Source organism: Schistocerca nitens, chromosome 2, assembly GCF_023898315.1.
Source record: "Schistocerca nitens isolate TAMUIC-IGC-003100 chromosome 2, iqSchNite1.1, whole genome shotgun sequence".
In the NCBI taxonomy this organism is placed as follows: domain Eukaryota; kingdom Metazoa; phylum Arthropoda; class Insecta; order Orthoptera; family Acrididae; genus Schistocerca; species Schistocerca nitens.
Window position 1 is genome coordinate 730,844,722 of NC_064615.1, and position 18,367 is coordinate 730,863,088.

The following is an 18,367-nucleotide window of genomic DNA, read 5'->3' on the forward strand; positions in this document are numbered from 1 at the left end:
TTTCGTCAGTTCTTATCCTCACCAAAACTGAACTACAAGTACCGTACTTGAAGCTTAAATTACTTTAAAGTTAACAGTGTTTAACTCAAACGTTGGTGAAAATGGATGGGACGGGATATGAAACTAATAGAACTTACTTGTTGTCTGATATAGTGGCCTTTAGAAGTTTATTCTCACGCAAAACATGCTCATACAACTCTGAGCAGTCCATATTAAAGTTTTTTAAACAAAAAGTTCACTGTCCGCAAATTTCACCTTAAGTTTGTTTCGCTCATCAGTCGAAAACTGTCTTCCTACATGTCCGTTGCTCACAGGAATATAAATAACAAATTTGAGTGCCTTTTAATATGTTCTGGGCTGCAGCTCTACTAAACATGCCCATGTAGTGACGTCGGACAAATAGGTAAAAGTAGGCACGATCCCTACAAATTGGGACGGGTGGCAACGCTATGTATAGTCCATGGACAGTAGTGCGCAAAACCTAAGGAAGTAAATAACTTTTGCATGATGTGTGTCTGTCAAGTAACATAGCTGGATGATACTTTTACCATACATATAAATAAGTGCAACGGTATACGAGTACAGAAGGTAGCTGAAAGAAATACGCAATAAGGCGAGCAGAAATGAGGCTTTAGACAACAATAACACTGAGATCACCGCGATTCATGATGGTTCCCCCCAGACATTACAAAAGGCGGGACATGGTTCTTAATAGGGTACGTGATCACCACAGACGGCAATGCATGATCTGCAACGTGCTTCCCTGTTGGCCACAAAGTTAGCGAGAAATTTTTGTGGTAGGAAGTTTCATTACTCCACCAGCGTGGATGACACCTGCTGGATGATCGTTGATGTGTGTGGCCCTGCAGCAGTACGTCAACCCACCGCATCCCACACGTGCGCGATGGGATGTTAGTCGGGAAAACGGGCAGGCTAGTCCATTCACCGGATATCTTGTTGCAAGAGCTGCTTCACCTGCGCTGCTCAATGCGGTCGTCTATTGCCATCCATAAAAATAAAGTTGGGGCCGAATGCGCTCTGAAAAGACGCTCATGGGGAAGGAGTACAATGTGACAATAACGTTGACCGGCGATTGTACGATGTTCAAAGATTTGGAGGTCAAAACGCCCACGCAATATTATCCCTCTCCACACTGTAAACCTGGACCACCAAAACGATCATGTTCGACAATTCTGGACGTATCCGTATATGGTAAGAAGTGGGACGTAATATACACAGGAACATTGTCGGACATATTCGTTTTAGCCGGCCGCTGTGACCGAGCGGTTTTGGGCGCTTCAGTCTGGAACCGCGCGACCGGTACGGTCGCAGGTTCGCATCCTGCCTCGGGCATGGACGTGTGTTATGTCCTTAGGTTAGTTAGGTTTAAGTAGTTCTAAGTCTAGGGGACTGATGGCCTCAGATCTGAAATCCCGTAGTTCAAAAAATGTTCAAATGTGTGCGAAATCTTATGGGACTTAATTGCTAAGGTCATCAGTCCCTAAGCTTACACACTACTTAACCTAAATTATCCTAAGGACAAACACACACACACCAATGCCCGAGGGAGGACTCGAACCTCCGCCGTGACCAGCCGTACAGTCCATGACTGCAGCGCCATAGACCGCTCGGCTAATCCCGCGCGGCCAGTCCAAAATGTCATTTCTGTTCATATCACTGCACACTTCTTTTAGCTACCCTCTGCACTATAATGTAGCAGTTCTTAATGTGTATGGTCCAAGTTCCGTATAGCTATTTTACTTGTAAGTTGCACATAATTCGAAAGTTACTTTCGCCTTTAAATTTTGGACAATGGTGTATAATTCATATTGTAATGTTTACACGCTAAGTATATTTGATCAGATGTAAGAAGGCCTGAAGCCTCACTTGGCATGCGGAATGAATATATAAATTATTTAACGGCAACTAAAGGAAGCAGGTGTTGACAGATGTGAAAATTACCGAAATATCAGTTTAATAAGTCACAGCTGCAAAATACTAACGCGAATTCTTTACAGACGAATGGAAAAACTGGTAGAAGCCGACCTCGGGGAAGATCAGTTTGGATTCCATAGAATGTTGGAACACGTGAGGCAATACTGACCTTACGACTTATCTTAGAAGAAAGATTAAGGAAAGGCAAACCTACATTTCTAGTATTTGTAGACGTAGAGAAAGCTTTTGACAATGTTGATTGGAATACTCTCTTTCAAATTCTGCAGGTGGCAGGGGTAAAATACAGGGATCGACTGGCTATTTACAATTTGTACAGAAACCAGATGGCAGTTATAAGAGTCGAGGGACATGAAAGGGAAGCAGTGGTTGGGAAGGGAGTGAGACAAGGTTGTAGCCTCTCCCCGATGCTATTCAATGTGTATATTGAGCAAGCAGTAAAGGAAACGAAAGAAAAGTTCGGAGTAGGTATTAAAATCCATGGAGAAGAAATAAAAACTTTGAGGTTCGCCGATGACATTGTAATTCTGTCAGAGACAGCAAAGGACTTGGAAGAGCAGTTGAACGGAATGGACAGTGTCTTCAAAGGACAATGTAAGATGAACATCAACAAAAGCAAAACGAGGATAATGGAATGTAGTCGAATTACGTCGGGTGATGCTGAGGGAATTAGATTAGGAAATGAGACACTTAAAGTAGTAAAGGAGTTTTGCTATTTGGGGAGCAAAATAACTGATGATGTTCGAAATAGAGATGATGTAAAATGTAGATTGGCAATGGCAAGAAAAGCGTTTCTGAAGAAGAGAAATTTGTTAACATCGAGTATGGATTTAAATGTCAGGAAGTCGTTTCTGAAAGTATTTGTATGGAGTGTAGCCATGTATGGAAGTGAAACATGGACGATAAATAGTTTGGACAAGAAGAGAATAGAAGCTTTCGAAATGTGGTGCTACAGAAGAATGCTGAAGATTAGATGGGTAGATCACATAACTAATGAGGAGGTATTGAATAGAATTGGGGAGAAGAGGAGTTTGTAGCAGAATTGGGGAGAAGAGGAGTTTGTGGCACAACTTGACAAGAAGAAGGGACCTGTTGGTAGGACATGTTCTGAGGCATCAAGGGATCACAAATTTAGCATTGGAGGGCAGCGTGGAGGGTAAAAATCGTAGAGGGAGACACTAAGCAGATCCAGAAGGATGTAGGCTGCAGTAAGTACTGGGAGATGAAGGAGCTTGTACAGGATGGATTAGCATGAGAGGCTGCATCAAACCAGCCGCAGAACTGAAGACCACCACAGCAACAAATGGGAGCAGTCTGCAAACATGCATTGAAGATGAGGTACGAATCGCATAGGCGGTCCCCCTAGCTGTTGGACAAACAGCTGTTGTGTTTTCCCCACCCCAGTGGCCTGCTGCTCCGGCTGATAGTGGGCGCCCGCTCGCAGCTCTCGGCCTAAAGTTAGCCGGCGCCTGGGTTTGAAATACGCGCGGCACGGCGCGTCTGCGTTATCACAGAAACCACTCCCGCGTTCGCTTACGTAGCGGTTCCAATACGCAGAGCCCAACCCAAAAATAAAGTAATATCGTGGGTTGTGTTAGACTTGCTATCCTTGCTACATGTTCGCCTGCAAGTGCTCATTCTGATTCGACGTAAACTCACATACGACCTTTCCAAAAATACTTCGGTTCCGCCGTTTCTGTATGCGATTTGGGCAGGCGAGGTTATGGGTTAGACTGAATGCGTAATATCTCGAGCAGTTTCTAAGTACACTGGCGGAAATGGGTGGTGTTACATCATGAAGCCCAAGTCGACGCCCACGAAAAAGACAGGCCGCAGCGCGTGCGTCACGAAGGTAGACCCGAACTCGATCCTTCAGCTCAGGAGTCGGATTGCGTTGCTACGCCTTCGTACTCGTAAATCAGTATTTAGTTATAAAACGAGAGTTACATCTTCTACTGGAATACGCTACTATGGACGCTTACTGTTTTAGTCCTACAACGATGGGAACTCCATAGTTCTACGAATAATTTCTTACAGCTGTACTGGGTACAATAAAATTAAAATCATGCCAAAATGATTATCAGTTGCATAAGGTACCACATCTTGTACGAAATGAACACAGTTAAACAGAAGAGACTAAGTTCTGTAATCAAGCAGTAATACCATTTATGTTGAGCATGGATCTCAAATCATAGCTTACTGCAACGTTGTGTGTTTTGTTGCAGTGCTAGCAATCAGTATGACTCCCCAATAGCAGATTCCAAAACAAGAAATAATTCTCGTTTGTACGTGAAGATCTAGTTACGAGTTAACAGATCTAGAAGCGAATTTCGTCTGCTGAGCTGAGCGATCGAGCCTACCCTCGTGACGTACGCGCGCGGCCTGTCTTTCTTGTGGGCATCGGCATAAGTCCGATATTTATCAAACATTAGGGAGGTGTTCATCACATAATGAGTATTGGACGATTAAACTTCCATTCCATTGGGAAGCCATGTCCATGACTATCATCATCAGTGCGAGGTGTGACTCCCTTAGGTACATATACACTTTTGTATTTTTTGTGGAGTGGAAGCAAACACCTTAGGAATTTTTTGCTATGCTGTGTCAGTTCATAAAGATTGCTGCCTCTAGTTTGAAAGTACACATAGTGGCATCGGGTCCTAGTCAGCAAGCGTGGGCGACAGATCAAGGATCAAGGTAGGTCAGTCAAGATTCCTCAAGGTGTTTGTGGTGTGAACTGCAATATGGATCTTCTGTTATCCTGATGGAAAATGCCATTTGGTACGCTGGTCATGAAGGGTATCACAACAGGTTTACCATTCTTACCGCGTACTAGCGAGCATTCAGTCTCCATTCACCAGTTACCAAATCATTTCTCCCCAGAACGTTATCGTAAGAGTTGGAGAGGCATGGTTCTCAAAATTGCTGCATTGACCTCACTGCCACAGAATCGAGGCCCACCGCTGTTCATCACAGAAGTCCATTCAGTGGCCCTACTCCACGCAGATCTCTGTTGTCTGTTGTATGGTGTAAACAACTCTAAATCTCAACCTAGCGTCGAATAATCTGTTCCCCACGGTTCGTGGTGACGCTCTGCCTTCAACATCTGCCCGGGTTTCAGCTGTTGTCAACTGCCAGTCGAACAATCCTACCATCTTTTCGTGGGTTGGTTCCTCTGGAAGGACCCGTGCCCACACTTCTTGCTATTCTTCGGTGTCCATCACCTATCAGTCGATGTGTGGTCGCTAAAGTACAGCCATTTGTCTGTGCGATTTGGCGGTACGGTGCTCGCATGTCCCTCATGCCAGTGATTCGACCTTTCTCGAAGTCCGAAAAATGGCGATAATCTGTATATATAGGACCGTTGGGCGTGCTGTGTTGTCATCCCATCTGAAAAGTTCCGGTAATGTTAGACTTAACCAATTGCCATGACGTACTGACACATTTCTTCACCTATAGGAACGACTTTCTCCGTTTTGCAAGTATGCTCGCATAAGGATGCAGTTGTGCTGAAATATCTGTTGGGTGGTGTTCATTCTACGTGGTTGCTTGTATTAGCTTATACGTTACTTATATATTATCATATTATTACCTGTTTATCTATTGTTGTAGTGTCTGGTCGTGGCGGGCAACAGTTCGTGTGTAATTGCCGAGGAGCTTTTACTTGGGGTCGGTTTTACCTGCGCCACCCTGTACTATTTTTAACGTGGTTGGTGCCATCCTGGACTGTTCCCCCACAAAAACCATGAAACGTTAGTTGCAACATCGTATATGAAAATTTCAGTTTCTTATTATTCACACGCTATTGTTAACTTCAACCATTTGAGCCATTCCTAATCAGATCGCTACTTCTTAAATAATTCCCTGTCACAAACGTATGCATCCGTATTAGTAATTATGTTACAGCCTCTCATCCTGTTTCTGCTTTACTCGTCATTTACCGATTAACGACGCGCACTTAATGAAAAGCCTTGCATTGTCAACGCTGCAGTGCCCACGGACTGTCTTCCAGGTTACCAAAGAACTTGGCCCCTGTAGACGTGATAGTTTTAACGGCACCCTAGAAGATACTACAGCGCTTCTTTCACAGTGGTATATTATCATTATTAAGATCCACAGTACATTAATAAAATAGTTTCGTTACTTTATAGATACTTTAAGGTACTGCCCAAAAACTGAACTCCACATAACACTACTTTAGTTTTTGTTAGATTAAAGTTAAAAGAAAGTGATTTATAAAAGGAGGAATGAGACATGAAAAGAGGAAAATAAAACTGAGAGTGGGGTTCGGGGTAGAGAAGGGTAGGGATCAGCCTGTTTACAAAAAAAATTGGCAGACAATAAAAAAAAATTACCAGAAGTAGATCAAAACGATGGACGTCAGTGACATGTTACCAGGCATGAACAGTAACTACACAACTTTCTGGGACGGTATTAACTGCGCGCGATGAAATGCACTACACCAGTCGCAGTCCACGACCCGCGAGCGCTGCAGCAGTCTCGACACTCGGTATCGGTTTCAGAAGACGGGGCTTCCCTCGTTTTGTCAAGAGTTCACACAGATCTTAATGTTTTATGGGACTTAGTGTACATCAGCCGATGACTGTGATCGCCTCCATTGGCCGGCACTGCTGACGCTGTAGAAGTGCCGTCTTCCCTTCATTGCCAGGTGGCAGAACTTTACATAAGCCCTTTTGTTGGAGTGCACATCAAGCTTTTGGGCCAGCGTGTTACTGTGTTGTCGCGGAGTCCGTGTCGCCCCGCCACGGCGTAGACAGGAACACAGTGGCGCCTATTGTCTGCGTTCCGCACCAGCGGTCGGCTAAGCGCGCTACAGGGCAGCCCGCTTCCTTCCTCGACGCTCCAAGAGCCGCGTGTGGAATGCAGTACGTCGAGCGGCCGCTGTTACTGGCTCGCACACAAGTCGGCGTTCCGCATATCTTTATTGCGCTACTAGCTTTTCGAGCAGCCGAGTGGCTCGATATGAGATCCTGAAACACGTGGACAAAATTGTTGTACTCGCTGCAGTGCTCGTTCTCTCGATCTGCTTGACACACTGAACGGCACAAATAAGAGACAAATTGCACTTTATAATTTTAAAGTAATCCGAGTCAGCGCGAAGCAGGAAGAGAATACCAACTGGTAGTTTTAGATCATTTTTATATATCAACCCTTTCTCATCACCATCCTCATCCCTAGGGATCATTTTTCTTACTGCCACAGTTCTTTTTATACAAAAAAGTGAGTGTTTTTTTTACACCAAATTTCGTTGAAATTGCACCAAGCAACCGTAAGTTATGCTTTTAGTCACACCATCTCATCCCTACTCTCAGCCGTTGGGAGTTAAGTTGGTTTTACTGTTACAGTAATTTTTATCCAAGTTAAAAAAAAAAAGAAGGCTCAGAGCACTATGGGACCTAACATCTGAGGTCATCAGTCCCCTACAACTTGGAACTAACCTAAGGACATCACACACATCCCTGCCCGAGGCAGGATTTGAACCTGCGACTGTAGCGGTCGCCCGGTTCCAGACTGAAGCGCCTAGAACCGCTCGGCCACATCGGCCAGTCCAAGTTGCAAGTGATACGTGTGTACAGTTAGGAAGAATATGAGATGGGCTGATATATCACTGTCTTTCCCCTTTCTGCCTCTTCTCCTTTCCAATGAGCTTAGCGACCCCAAAAATCTTGGATCCGATATTAACAATGGTTGTTCAGTACTTTCACATGTCACAGCTTCTCATCCCCACATCCACCCCTAGTTTTGGTAGGGAAGGGTGTGTTACCCACACAGTATATTTCTAGAAATAATGTGTCATATATATTTAAAATTTATATGAAGCTGCTCCAGACACTCCTGACTTGTGCTTGTAAGTCACCCCGTTTTCAGCCAATACCAAGTCATGTGGAAGGTAGGTGATTCCTACTCACACAGAGCTTATTTACAGATAGCAAATGATACATGTACCAAATTTGGTTGAAATCGGTACAGTGGTTTATGATGACATGCAGTACATACATTTTTATAATATGCGGGGTGGTCAGAAGCAATCTAAAAAGCTTGTAATGGTACTGTAGGATGGGTTGTTCTGAGAAGTAATTGCTAAGGAAAGAAATTCGATATGTTGCGCCATTTCTGTGTAAGTTAGCTTTGGAGTCAGCCAATCGGGCTTTTGCTCGCACAAATTAAAGTGGGGTATTCTTTGGGGGGGGGGGGGGGGCGAGAAACACACTAAACACCCCTTTTGTCTCAAGACAGATTGTATTTCCAAAGAACGTAATATTTGATAATGAGCCAAATCTGGACTAATATCAGCACTATGCACCCACAAAGTACGAGGTATGCATTTAATTTATTTGTAAATAAATATTGAACAATCCCAACCAGTTTTTTCGTTTTGACATGAGTCGGAGAAATGCATGCAATGTATGTTACACTGTGATGAGAGGCCAGTAAATTATGGGAAGATGTTTTCACAATAAAAGAATCATAATTTTGCTCCATGCAGTTCCTCTGTAAAATCATCCCTGAGCTTTATTGGAGATTATTGCAAGTTATATTGTTTCCTGTCTATGTGGTGCAGGAATGGATGCAATGTACACCACAGTAATAGTGCTCTTGCGGACATCACTGACATGTCGTATGTGTAAACAAGCAACAGTCTTTTGTTATCCATGTCATTTATACTCAGTGTACTATGGTTAATATTTCCAGGGGAAATGATGCCATTAAGATGTGCAATGAATGTGAAATAGACTGAGTTCTTCATATACACAGTAAAACATTAACAATTGTTTTAGACATTTTAGAATGGCTTCATACTTGATACATGTGTTGACTGAAGGTTGAAATTCCATACAGCAAATCACAGTTCAGATTAAGAATGGAAGAACTTCATCTTGGTAACAATCTTGATGTTGTGGAGAAACCAAACTAGCCACCAAATCCATTCTCCAGAATGAGCATCATGAAGAGTTTGTGCTTAGATACTAAAGTGTAAGGAGAAATGAGTGGCTTCCTAAATCTTCTTGGGCTTCCATCTGGGAAGCGGCATTAAAATTCCATGATGTTTTGACGAGTGTCACTCTCATCATCATCATCATCATCATCATCTTTGACAGAGGACAGAATAACAGCCAGCATGTCAGGGAATTTCAGTGTACCCACCCGGATGGAAGTCAGAGGATTTCCTCAGCATCATCCCCTGGGAAAGTCTACAGTCACATATAAATGAGTAGCTGGCTGAAGCTTTATGTCAATCTGTGAGACGTCTTCCAGTGGAAAGATCAGTAGTGCACTGCACACAAAGGCAAGGATACGGGTTCAAATCCCACTTTGGGACACATCATTTTTTTAAAAAAGAGGATAGAAGAAATATTTTGGGCATCTTTCACTGCAGTGTACACTCAGTAATGTTTCCATTCCTTACATTACATTGTAAGTGTGCATATTAACTAAAGATATAAGGAAATTTATAGTAGTAATGTAGCAATATTGTTAAATTTTTTCTTTCCTGCATTGTGACATATGGTACTGGCATGTGAAGCTTATCTAAGGGATAGACAACGGATAAGAACATAAGTACACAGAACAGATTGGGGAAACAGAAGGCATCAATCAGTGGTGAATAAGAACTGCAAAAAATCCAGATACTTGGAAATTATCTTATGGATGCAGAAAGAAAGTCATCCAACTGTGACATTCCATCCTATAATATTTATGTATTTGCAAAATAATGGCCATTATAGTTAGAACAATATATCTTGTATTAGTTTTTGAACAAATTTGTCTCTTGGTCAGACATAAGAATTGCAGAAATGTTGAAAGATTATTGGGCAAATTTCATCTCTGTGAATAGTTGAAGAAATGCTTAAGATGTAATGTATTATATTCATAAATGCTTTGATTTGTGAAGTGGTGCACTGGCCAAATGGCATTTGTTTATGTGGTGATTCCTTTTCATTATATATTACATCAGAAGTCATGGTTCATATCTTATCAATTTTTATGCAGAGTAAAAAGCAGCAATAACATTATAGATTAATTTTCAACTTTCATTGTTCCTTTCACCTTTCTGTTTCTGTTTTCAGGGGATGTATTACTATTAATTTATGTATTTTTTCTGTGTAAAGCTTAGCAAATTCATTGACTTTGTAATTAACGTTTTTGTCAATAATACTGTTACTAGTCTGTTTAAAGTTATGATAAGCATGTTTCTGATGTTAATTATAATTGTGCACTGAGACTGCTGCCAGTTTCTGTTCCACAGATGGATCACTAATCCATTCACATATAAAGCAACATAAGACATTTCCTCATTCTATGTATAAATGTACCCATTGGACCAGTTGCTTGTAATATTTTCATTTTAAAAGCTTGTTGAATGTTGAACATATTATTATTGTGTGCGCACATAACATTTCCTCAAAATACTTGTTGAAGTTCTGTGAATAGTTGCCATACCAAGATGTAGAATTCAACTTCGGTTGAAAATTAAGAAATTCTTACTATATCTTCATACACAACTGCAATGATTGTGTGCATCTCCATGTACAGTCAGTCATTGCTTTGTTTCTAGTGGGGATATGAGTTTCAGCCTTATTGAGTGACAAGGGGAAAAAAGTTAGCTTCATCCCCTTTGGACAGAGACTCTACATTTTACTGTGTAAGATTGTTCAAATGCTTGTGCCTGTAAAATTTGCACACATAAACACAGCTGCAAATTTGTGCAACTGCATTCCAAATCTGTGGAGCAAGAGACAAAATATGTCAGCACAAGGGCAGCTAGCCATACCGTTTATGTGTGGGCGCTTCACTAACCGTGTGGCTCTTTGTTTTGCAGTACGCTCTCCTATTCCCCTCACCTACCTGCAACTCCCCTTCTCCCTCCACCCCAGCCTGCCAGGATGTACCACCGCCCCTTCCATCTCGTAACCGCCCTCTCACCTTATCTACACCCCCTCCCCCACCCCGCCACACTGCCGCAACAGCCTTGCATTGTTCTGAAGGGGGTGGTGACGTTCAGCCAATAGAAAGCCTCAGTAACGCGCACTTGTCACCGACTAACAATTACGTAAGTAACTTGCTGACTGCTCACAGCTTTTACTCATCTCTTTTTGTTGGAGTGCATGTGGATGATTGTTTTCTTCTAGTCTGCTGTGGCTTGTTAACTTTAAAGCTTAAATAACCTTTTGTTCAATGTGTCTTAATATTGTGTTGAATAATTTGGAATTAAATTAAAATGAACTGTAATTCACAACAGATAATGCATGAAGTAGCAAACGTGAATTCTATGCCTGACAGTGATTAGAGCCATTGATTTCTAGTACTTCAGTCACATGAGGTACATAGCTAGTGATACGTGTCTGATCCGAGAGTGTTATGGAAGTTGATACTGGCCAGGTATTCTGAAGTATGGTATGCAGGCCACATTCATGGCTGCCCATTTTGCGATTTTTCTAAATGCTGAAATTCTGTATGGGTGAATCACGGAAGGATATCATTGATAGAAATGTTAGCTATGGAAGTTGCAAGAAATGACACACAACTATCAAAGCTCAAGCAACACACTGACTGCACAATATACTTCTCTAGGGCATTGTGATGTTTTCAATGTTACTAATTTCTTTCAATAATCTTCCCAAATTGAAGCAGAAAGTTTTATTGCAAAAAAATATGTTTTTTTTGCTGTTGATAAGAGTGTCAAATATTGTTGCACTTCTCTACAGATTGTTCTTAGATGAAATGGGAGTTTTTGTATGAGATTATGCATTGGAATGGATAGGCTAAATGACAGACTCATCATATGTAGCTGAAAAATGTCAGCTAGTCAAGTAGGCAGAAAGCTGTCAGAGAAAATAACAAAACAATTTGCCCAAAGTCAGGAAGGTTACACAGTATCATTTGCTACTTTGTTGTCTCATTGTTTGAAAGTACATCTCATCTTATTTAATCCACTGAACACATTTAACTTGCACTGTTCATTAGAGACAGTTTTTAATGACATGCTGTAGAGGTAGCTGGTCTGCCAATTGGTGTTGGCTCTAGAGTTTACCTTCAGTGTATAAAGTATTGTAGTTTCCTGTAATTTTTCAAAAATTCAGTACATGTCATAACCTCAACTGAGAGCAATACACCTGAAGCAGTGAGATTCCAACCCTTTTATTCCTGAAAAGAATCTGCTTTTGACTCTGCATAACACTTGTTCACATAATGAGTGACATATTAATTTGATGACTATTTCTCCCTTCCAATCTGTTTTCGAAGTTAAGGAGAAAATTTTCTGAAAGTGGTGAACGGGGGACAGTTCCAACTTTCAGAGCAAACAGTAGCCAAATTATGAACAGATTCTTTTTTTTTTTTATTTGCCCACTTCCATAGTTGAATTGCGAGTGTGTGTGACTGCCATATGGAGGATATGGTTTCAATTCCTGGTGCTGCCAGGGAGTTTTCTCTGGTGGAAGGACTGGATGGGATGAATTCAGTCTCGTGACACTAATTCAGGAAATACCTGAGTGAGAAGAAGCATTTCCAAGGTCTGAAAGGCCAACAGTGTTAGGCAGAAGTGCAATATGCTGACACCTGTGCCCTTCCACACGGCATCTGAAATGACACCATATTGCAGAAGATTACACAGTGGCCACTTGATATTGTGCAGTTCTCTAGGCCATATCATGGAGAGACTTCTTCTTCTTCTTCCTCTTCTTGGCTGTCATTGTCGTCTTTTTATCCTAGACAACTTTTTTTGTCAACATGCCCTGCACCCATCACTCTTTCTGCATTTTCGTATGCGTAACTTCAGTAGGGATATTATACTTCCATTTAATCTTAATTGCACATTCTACTGACTGCTTCACTGAAGAAACTTGATGTAGGTGTACTAAATTTTTCTTACACAAAGATTTGACTGACCATGTTTAAATTCTTGTGTCCAATAATAAATGGTCTTCAACCATAGTTTGCTTTTCAAAATAAAAGTGTTTTAATGTTCCTTATTATGTATCTTTATCCATGAGGAATGCTTATCACTTAAGACAAATGCCAACACAACTATCCATTGTGCCTGTTTAAAAGTATGAACAAACATATTGTGAGCATTTTCCTGACAAAACTGCCCAATACCCATGATTTTAAAGAGTAACTTATCAATCTATGCTTACAGGCAAAGGCTGTACTTCAGGCACAAATCAGTACTGAACAAACATGCAAACTATCAAGGATACATGTGCATAGGTGGCATGAAACACTAAAAAGCGGTGCATACATCCTTCTCATTCAGCCTAAATTAAGTTCTGATTGCTGTGACAAATTCTAGATGTTGAAAAATAGAGAAAAATGAAAGAAACAGCTACTAGCACATTGTGGGGAAGAGAGTAACATATACAGATATGAAGCAAAGTTTGACTTCTACAAGCACATTAATTTAGCATCCTTTTAATTAAGTGAATTGCATTGTTTGTACTGACCTTCTGTTGGACAGCTCATCCTACACAGTTGAAGCAAGTATTAATGAAAATGCTTAAAATAAGTATTGTAGATTAATTTAAAACCAACATTAACATTGCAATACAGTAATCTTTCATGGTGTTAATTTGTTTAATTGCATTGCACTTAAATAAAATGTTTATCTGTGACTGCTTGCTACTATCCAGAGACCACTCTTCTCAGTATCCAACAAATGTGAATAATGTAATGCAATATAGTGCCTGGCCAGTACTTACATAATATTGTGGTTAATGTTGTGAAGCTTTAAATTAGTTAGAAAGCTAATTTTTACACTTAATTTTGTCCACACCTTAATACGATTTATGTTATTTAAATACTGTTTTACAGCTGTCTGGCCATCAGATTCCAGCCCTTAACACACACCATCGAACGAAATCGAGTCCTGATCCTTTGAATATTCAGAATTTATCTCCTGCAGAAGGTTAGTGTAATCAAGTGAACATAATTATGTAGTAAGTTTTGAAGCCTAGTGTACTAAAAAGATGAGAGAGTGAAGGAACAGTATAAGAAAAAAATGTTTCCAAATAGGATAACAAGATTTGAAGGTAGTAAAATGTTTTTTTTTTTTCATTCAATTAGTGGAAGGAACTGGTTTTTCTTGCTGCCTGTCTTAATAAACAATTCTACAACAATGAATGTCTCTGTAATGTATCTGTATATGTAGCACATGTGCCTTGTTTTTGCAGCTTCCAGGCAATTAATAGCCTCGGAGTCTATGCTAGACCTTTCATTTGCTTCCAAGCGTTCGAAGAGTACTGGAAGTAGTTGTAATATGGAGTCTCCAAGAGCCACACCTCCTGGTACCCCTCCTCCACCCTATGGTGGGAGTTCAACAAATATTGAAGGATCTGATGCACCTTTCCCAGCAGAAGATGACAGTCACCCACATAGTGAGGTATGTACGTCACTCTTGCACATCCATATACGTTGGAAGATTATCATACTGTTCCAAACATAAAAGGTTTATAAGGTGTAATCTTTCAAATGCAGATTGTGTGTAGTCTATGTCACATGAAATTCATTTTGTTAGAAGAGACTGAGGCACCTAGTGAGTTCTCACAATCATTAGTTCAAGTTTGTGAACTAAATCACTATAAGACAGCTTAATCACAAGTAACTTGAGGCTTCATAGGGATTCATGAATTCACTTATGGGTACCCTAGAGTTAACCTCATTGGAGCTGTCACAGATTGCAGTTTTAAGTAATGTTCTTCTTGACATGTGTTACTCCTGGTTTCATAAAAAAAAGTGTCTTCTAAATTAAATTTTCTTTGCCCCTTTTCAGTTTTTTTTACCAGTACATTGCCTCTTAAAATGTGAATGAAAGATGTTGAGCTGATACTTTGCTAGCTTAGTGTACCATTTCAGAATCACTTTAACTGTCTCTCCACTGGTGTTTCACTCAGTATTTGGTGATATATTTTACTTATCGCCCCGCTATTCTTAGTGAACAATCTCCAAACCAGGTATCACTTACTTCAACTTTATACTTCATCACTTATCTGATATTTGCATTTCATAGCCATTATTTGATAAACTTTTTATGAATATACCAAGAAGTTATTTCCTTTTCTCAGTGACAGTGTAGTCATTTAGCAAAGGATTCATTTTACCTTGTAAATTTTACAAAGCTATACAGTTTTGCTATTTGCTGTGTGTATACGTTTGTCTTTCTACCTATTTATATTTCTAAATATTCTTAATCTTTGTTTTTGATGATTATTTTACCTTAAACATCCCTAATCACTTATATAAAACTCTAAACATTTGAGGGAGGTCTTCCTTTGAATCTGTTATTACTGCTGTATTGTCTACAACTCACATATAGTGAATGTATCTGTCAACAATGTAGGAAAAGACAGATTGCAACTGCCAACTTCATCATCTCAGGCTGGAATGCAACATCACGTAGGATGCAAGCTTAATGCAAACTTGATTTCAATGGCTGCTTCACTACCCAAGCTATCTGGATCCTCTTCTCCATCAGCAGCTTTTCTGAATCGCACAGATAGGAGTTATCATTACAACACATTCTCAGCTCCCATAATCATCCCAGCCACAACAACCTCCAGCTCATCCTATTCCAGTTCTGTCACAGGTTTATCCTACTTCATCAGGGGCCGGGCCACTTGTGAAAGGAGCTATGTCATTTACCAGCTCTGCTGCAATCACCGCACAGCTTTTTATATCAGGATGACTACCAACCAGCTGTAAACAAGAATGAACAGCCACCTCCGAACTGTGGCCAAGAGCAGAGTAGATCACCCTGTGGCACAGCATGCAGCTGAACATGACACACTTGATTTCAGTGGCTTCTTCACTAACTGAGCTATCTGGATTCTTCCCTTCACCACCAGTTTTTCTGAACTGCACAGATAGGAGTTACCATTATAACAAATTCTCTGCTCCCGTAATTATCCTGGCCTCAACAAATGTTAATACCCTCCACCCAAAAGTTTTTATCCCCTCTGTCCTATCATCTCCTCCCCATTCTCATCTCCCACCCCTTCTATATGGAGCCCTCTGTCAATGCATCCACCCGTCTTTTCTCACTTCTCTCCTTTTTTGCTCCTTTTTTCCCCACGTCTCTGCCTCACAAACTCCTGACGCTGCACCTGTTGGCAGTCTAGTCTGTGCACACTCCTGCAGGCAGTGTTCGTCTCTATCTCCCTACCTGTACACTACTATCCCTTCCCCTTCCCCACCCCATCTAGATTGCTGCTTGCATCCCACATGATGTTGATTTCTGGCCTGAGATGCTGGAGTTGGCAGGTGTGTGTGTGTGTGTGTGTGTGTGTGTGTGTGTGTGTGTGTGTGTGTGTGTGGGCGCGCGCCCGCACGCGGCATGTAGCAATCTGTCTTTTCCTACATTGTTGGTATTCCTACCTGGAGTTTCCATTGTTTGAATGTATTTATCATTCATTTTCAGTGTCCTTGTTACCTTTTTCATCAAGGTTATTCTCCCTTTACTGAGTCAGCTAAAAAGGTAAGACACCACTGGACGACTTCTTACGTAATTTAGGTTGCTATACTGGATGCATTAAGCCCTTGGTTCTGTTTGTAGTTTGTATAGAGGTTCAGGGAATATTGTCTGTTTAACCAATCAAACTATGTCCTGGCACTTGTGTTATTTGCTTGCAACATAAGCTTAATCAGATTTCTCTAATGTTTATATCTGATCAGTGAATGGTGAACATATCCTCATGAATATCTACACTCTCATATCATAACTAATGTAGAACCATTATTATGTAATGTGTGTCCCTCTTTGGGAATATCGTTTTTCATTCTCTGACATTTCTTTTCAAAGTTTTGGTTATGTTACAATCTTACAAGTACGGAATGTGAGAATAAAAAATGTGTAAATCATAGCATCCTTTACAGTACCCAATTTGTGAAATCAAGATGCACAGAACCTTATGTACAAAGTTTGGGTAGTGCAAGAAGAACATACATTTTTAATTTTTTTTTGTGTGTGTTTACTGCTGGAATGTCTCCTACTTCCCTAAGTAGTCTTTATTCAAAGTTGGTAGAGCGTTGAAGAACTATTATTATGTGTGACCCATTTGCTCCACTCTTCGATATGACTTCATTGCCCAGTACTTTCCCTTGTTCATTCTATTTTCTCATAATTAATAATATATTTGCTCAGTTATTTTATTACTTCAGTTTCGTTGGTTTACATAAATTAATTTTTTTGAATTTTATTTCTAAATGGATTTTGGTCATTGAATTTTTTCGGCAGTTGTGAGGCAAAAGGTAGTTAGATGTCATGGATATGCAGATATAAAAACAAGTGGAAACAGTATCTCTGATGGAAACATGCTGCAGGGAACAGATTATCTAAAGAAATGAATGAAAAAAAGTGCTATACATTTTGAGAGAACAAACCCAATTATGTTAGACAGTTAAATTTTTACAGTGATTTCTTGAAGTTTCAAAGAATAAATTGTAAACAAAAAGTTAATATAATAAGTGTAGCAACAGTGAAATGGACTGAGAAAGCTGCAATCAGGCGGAGGAAATGATGAGAAACAGAGAAGAATGGTTGGAGTGATAAGGTGTTGCCCAGAAAAGTTCTCCGAGGCCTTATCTCAATATACACCCAACACTTCTAATGCACTTGCACATTAACCATTGATAAGCATACCCCTTTTCACTCAAACCATCCAAGACTGGAATACCCTAATCATATATTCCTCCAGTCCTGAAATGAAGTATATCATCTCTTCTGTGTTTCCAACCATGACCAACTCTCCCTGCAACATGATTTATTCTCAAAATCCTCTGATATCAATTTCCATTATCTCCCATTCCCCATGTAGAAGCCCTACACCATGCTACATTCCATTTTCTTTCCACCACGTGTGCCATTTCTCCGTCATCAACTCCATACTTCCTGCAGCTTTTCTACTCCATCAATTCTCACCCCCTTACAACCTTTCTTTATTAATATTTATTTATGCATTTGTCCCAATTTGGATCCTTCACTTTCCCCCAGTCACCTAGTCTGATCTTTGACACCTGGATGCACCCGCATGTTGCACACTGGTACTGTATTTCCTAGCTGTGTACCATCATTTTCTTCCATCTGTTCTCCTAATATCCCCTCCATTGCCTCACCTGCTGAGGGAAGAGAGAGAGAGAGAAGATGAGAAGGTTTTTAATTGCTTTATTTTTTTAGTATTATGTTTATTTTCATTACAGACACCAACAAATGATGGAGATTCACCATCGGTTCGAAACAGCTGCCAGTATGCAACCATTGTACAGCAAGAACGTATAATATCTATGGAAGATGACGATATGTCAGACCAAGAAGTTGTAAGTTAATTATCATTAGTGATACATAAATTTTTCATTGTTAATCATTAGTATCATTACAGTATTTTATTACAAATAACAAATT

General features: G+C 40.4%; 1 protein-coding gene across 1 annotated transcript in view; it reads left to right on the top strand.

Moving 5' to 3' along the window:
* The window catches only part of LOC126236934 (uncharacterized), a 557,773-nt gene that overhangs the window by 442,704 nt on the left and 96,702 nt on the right, over positions 1–18,367 (top strand). Inside the window, exons 7-10 of the mRNA XM_049946620.1 lie at positions 10,796–11,026; positions 13,786–13,879; positions 14,145–14,353; positions 18,166–18,282. Of these exons, the coding sequence (XP_049802577.1) occupies positions 10,796–11,026; positions 13,786–13,879; positions 14,145–14,353; positions 18,166–18,282 (651 nt within the window). The remainder of the gene's footprint in view (positions 1–10,795; positions 11,027–13,785; positions 13,880–14,144; positions 14,354–18,165; positions 18,283–18,367) is intronic.